Source organism: Salvelinus alpinus, chromosome 3 (assembly GCF_045679555.1).
Source record: "Salvelinus alpinus chromosome 3, SLU_Salpinus.1, whole genome shotgun sequence".
NCBI lineage: Eukaryota > Metazoa > Chordata > Actinopteri > Salmoniformes > Salmonidae > Salvelinus > Salvelinus alpinus.
The window spans coordinates 76073874-76078643 of NC_092088.1; the positions used below are offsets into that span (position 1 = coordinate 76073874).

At 41.6% G+C, this 4770-nt stretch overlaps 1 protein-coding gene across 1 annotated transcript; it reads right to left on the minus strand.

The window, feature by feature from the left end:
- Nucleotides 1-412: 412 nt before the first annotated feature.
- LOC139571345 (RING finger protein 151-like) lies at nucleotides 413-4396 on the minus strand. Its single transcript, XM_071394142.1, has 5 exons — nucleotides 4140-4396; nucleotides 3288-3433; nucleotides 2815-2911; nucleotides 2245-2474; nucleotides 413-929 (listed from the first exon to the last, which is right to left on the minus strand). The coding sequence occupies exons 1-5, from the start codon at nucleotides 4140-4142 to the stop codon at nucleotides 677-679; spliced, it is 729 nt and encodes a 242-aa protein (XP_071250243.1). The 5' UTR covers nucleotides 4143-4396; the 3' UTR covers nucleotides 413-676.
- Between the last annotated feature and the right edge of the window lie 374 nt (nucleotides 4397-4770).

A 4770-nucleotide genomic window follows, 5' to 3' on the forward strand; every position in this document is an offset into this window, starting at 1 on the left:
GCCTCTGATGCATTCTGGGATGGACGGTCCTCCAGTGGCCCAGCAGCCCCAGCAGTGTCCGTCCCAGTCATCAGACCACTCCTCCATGGAGTCGATTGAGAGGATCTCCCAGGACAATACTACTACAGAGTTGGACTAGTGCCTCCCTGTGGCCCAATGACGCTATGACACCCTTGAAGTTCTCATAGCACTACAAGTAGATATGTCACCAAATGTAGTGGGATACTTTATATTACAGAACTTCAACCGAAGTCATACCTTTGGTCAATGTTTACATGTGAGGAACAGTAATGAGGTGTGAGTTTCCTTGCTGTTTTAATTGTTTACAGGTCAATGTCCTTTTGAGCAGACAGTCCATATTTAATACATGAAAATGAAAACAATCATTGAATAAAACCATGACATGAGGAAGTGTTTTTGTCATGTTTTTAATCATTTGAGTTTTGGTTTTGCCGAAATACAATAATCAACCTAATAAAAACATTCTGAAAAGAAGAATACATTTGCAGTCTTTACAAAATACACCAAAATGAAATTAACAGTTTCGTTAAAATCATTAAAATCCAAAACCTCTTTCATTTTCACATTTCTGCATTAACAGATTTTATATAAAAACCATTATGTCACATAAAACTTAATTAATAATTTGTAAAAAAAATTAAAACCTGTACCCATCTCAAGAGCTGCTGCTACTGCTGCTTGTGTTACTCTCCCCTGTAGTCTCCCCCTCTCCATATCCCTCATACACTTCTCCACCCTCCTCCCCTTCTCCCTCCCCCTCTCCCATGACCTCTAGGCTCTCACAGATGAGCGCCACCTGCCTCCTGACGTGTGTCATGGCCGTCTGCATTCTCCCCATCTTTCTCCGGAGGGCGCTAGCGATGGCTCTGTGGCTCTGCCTCTGGGCCTCCACATGCTGCCTCAGCTGCCTGGGGTAACCATCATTATCATCATAGGGGATTCATGCATTTATACAGAGCTTTACTTAGAGAATTTGTATATACTCCCAATCGGTATTAGATAGAATGTCGTGGCTCCCCCTTGGGTGAAGACAACCTGTGATTACCTAGGTTACCCCGTGGGCTCACATTTAAAAACGTGACCTTTTTCAAACACAATTTTCTTGTTGTCTGCTTGTTTTAGGCAATTACAAAACTACATTTAAGAAAGTACAACATATCTAAAGTACAACATAGATAACTGTTCAACATTACCTGCTCCAGAGCTTTCTCACTACTTATAAAACTTAATATAGTAGGGCTTCCCTCATGCCCCTTTTCATGACAGTGCTAGCAGCCATGTGAGTGCTAGCTTGCTACCAACCAGAACATTAAGCTAGCCAAGACCTGCTCCACAAACAGACTATAAAGCTACAAGTAGTGAGTGGAGTCACAAACGGACTGTACTAAAGAAGATAAATGTCTTACCTGTAATGAAATGTTTTCTACACAGATAGATACATGTACCCTACTAGGACACCGGGTCCCCGCTATTCCCACTCTCCCACACCACTCTCCCACACCTGAAGCCACAGGCTCTATTCCCCTATGTGGGAACATTGAACAACAAAGCAGCTTTTCAACATGTTTTGTTATTTTTGTATAACAAGACATCTACGACAAAGTTGGTTCTTTTACAACGGGGGTCAATGGGAAATAATGTTTGTTTCCCCCAATTTGTGGCCGTGGTCGAGGGGAATTCCTTCTTATGACTTGATTATCGACTCAGAGCATTATAAAGTGGAAATTCTAGCCTGGAATGCAAACTGAATATTGTTCCACTTCCTTTCCTTTTCAGTAATATTCAGTTTGGATTCCAGGATAGAAAACTCACCTAATCTACTACAAAATAAATAGAGGAATGCTTCTAAATTCAAAATACAAACACCATATCCATTCTGTCTCACCTCATCCACCCACTCCCAGTGTTTTAACATCCACCCACTCCCAGTGTTTTAACATCCACCCACTCCCAGTGTTTTAACATCCACCCACTCCCAGTGTTTTAACATACACCCACTCCCAGTGTTTTAACATCCACCCACTCCCAGTGTTTTAACACACACCCACTCCCAGTGTTTAAACATCCACCCACTCCCAGTGTTTAAACATCCACCCACTCCCAGTGTTTAAACATCCACCCACTCCCAGTGTTTTAACACCCACCCACTCCCAGTGTTTAAACATCCACCCACTCCCAGTGTTTTAACATCCACCCACTCCCAGTGTTTTAACACCCACCCACCTGAAGCAGTTGTGTTGGGGCTGGGTGGCCTGTGTGAGCAGAGTACCACAGCCCATGGGGCAGAGCTGGCTCCAGTGCTGGCAGTGCTGTGAGTGGACCTCCAGGGCTGAGCGGGGCACCAAGGAACCACAGCCCTGGTGGGGGCATGGAACCCTCTGGAACTGGCAGGAGGAACTATGGAGGAACTCCTCAGACAGAGGGAAAGTGGCCGAGCATCCCTCATTGTTACACTACAGGGGAGAGTGAGAGTGGTAGAGCAGAGATGAGCGGAGAGGGAAGGAGAGAGATTAGAGGGGAGAAGAGAAGAGGAGTGAAGAGGAGAAGAGAGGAGAAGAAGTGGAAGAGTGTGGGAAAGTCAAAGATTGCCGAAGGTTGTTTGAATGATTTATGAATAAATAACTTATTCAATACGAGAGTCATGATGACATATGAGACAGGGAAAGTTCCTCTATGCTTGAAACATCCAATTTCCTTCCCACTATGTGGCCCTCATACATTGCTTACAGAGAAAAATGAACTCCATTACTTTGTAATAGTAACACTTAGCAACATCAGGCTGTGATAACTCACCTTAATCCTGAGGCGGCTGATAGTTTTACTCAATTTGTACATGACGAACATAAAGCTGGGACTGATAGTGTTCCTACAGCAGGGACAAGTCTCCTGTCTAGAGAAGAGAGCTGAATTGAATCAATAACATTAATTTTACACTTTAAAATGATAATTTCTACAGTCGAAACCTGAAGAAACTAGATGGTAATCATCTTTCAGCACTGTGAAAATGTACCAAAATCAGAATCTTGTGTTCTAGTAACACATCCCACTGGGCACAGACATCAATTCAACGTCTATTCCACGTTGGTTCCATTTAATTGAAATGACGTGGAAACAGCGTTGATTCAACAAGTGCATGTCCAGTGGGATGTTGCTTCCTACCTTTCATAATAATACAGCTACTGTCTTTCCTAATGAATAACCAGTTATAGTTACAATATTCCTTCTATCTACAGTGTGTCCTAAACTGAGGACTCAGTGTACTGTACCTCCTGAGCCACTGTAGGATGCAGGTCTTGCAGAAGACATGGTTACAGGCCACTCTGACAGGACACCTCAGGACAGCTCTACAGATGGTGCAGAGCAGGTCATAGTCTGGACCGTCCACAAACAGGTCCACGTCGTAACCCCCACTCTGAAACACACACACACACACACACACACACACACACACACACACACACACACACACACACACACACACACACACACACACACACACACACACACACACACACACACACACACACACACACACACACACATGCACACGCACGCACACACACAAGAGAAGTTAGTTAGGAAATAAGATAGTTGTACTTTAGGTAACTAAATCAAAGTAATGTCAATAGCAGTAAATTAGTCAAATCAAAGCCACTCTGTTATAATAAAACATAATACATTAAACAGGAACAATCAAATCTCCCCAAAATGTTTATGTGGTTGACAAATTACCAGGTCCAGGCACTCCAGTGCACAAATTCTTCAACCACATAACTTATTAAAAAATATATAATAATCTGTGTTCCTTTTCTACGACCTCTTAAGTTTTTTGGATACCTGTAGCTCTCTCGACACAAAGTTGTTCTCAAAAATCATAATCCATATTTCATCCATAAAGTCACTCATCATTATGAATGATATTTATATATATTAACTCACCATATTTCATCCATAAAGTCACTCCTCATTATAAATGATATTTATATATATATTAACTCACCATATTTCATCCATAAAGTCAATCATCATTATAAATTATATTTATATATATTAACTCACCATCTTTCATCAATAAAGTCACTCATCATTACAAATGATATTTATATATATTAACTCACCATATTTCACTGCTCTGTTGTCAATTGTCATGAGGTCACAGTTGCTACAGTTTTCATTCCCACAGCTTAGCCCCTCACTCCCTTTAGTTAGGACTAGCCTACATGTCAACAACACAAACAAATATCCCTGTGTGCCAAGCCACAAAAATACACTGCTAAAACACCCTGGAAATAAGACATCATTTGACCAATAATCATTCAGCTTTCCGTGGTAAAGATCCATGTCATTCCTCTTCTCTGAAGTTCCACACTATAGTACTTACTGTTAGACTCAAAACTACGTCCAGAGCTAGTGACTAACCACCTGGCTCCTTTTTTCTCTCTTTTTCTCGTTCTCTCTTTTTTTGGTACCCTCCAGGTTTTACTGCTTTGACAGGGGGAGTTGCCATGGAAATGAATGGCGGCTGGCTCTAGAGCTTCCAAACCCATCGGCATTCTCTAACTATTGCTCTGACTGACGGCCACAGTGAGTGGGCTACTATGAATAGGCCTCTTTCAGAACTCAGTGGAGGTTTCTATTCAATAAAAAGTACACTTTCGGTTTTATTTGCCTTTTAAATGCAATAACAGCCAACTTTATTCTGTAGTTTATTTTATATAATATGAATTTCAATACTTTTGTCTGTGACAT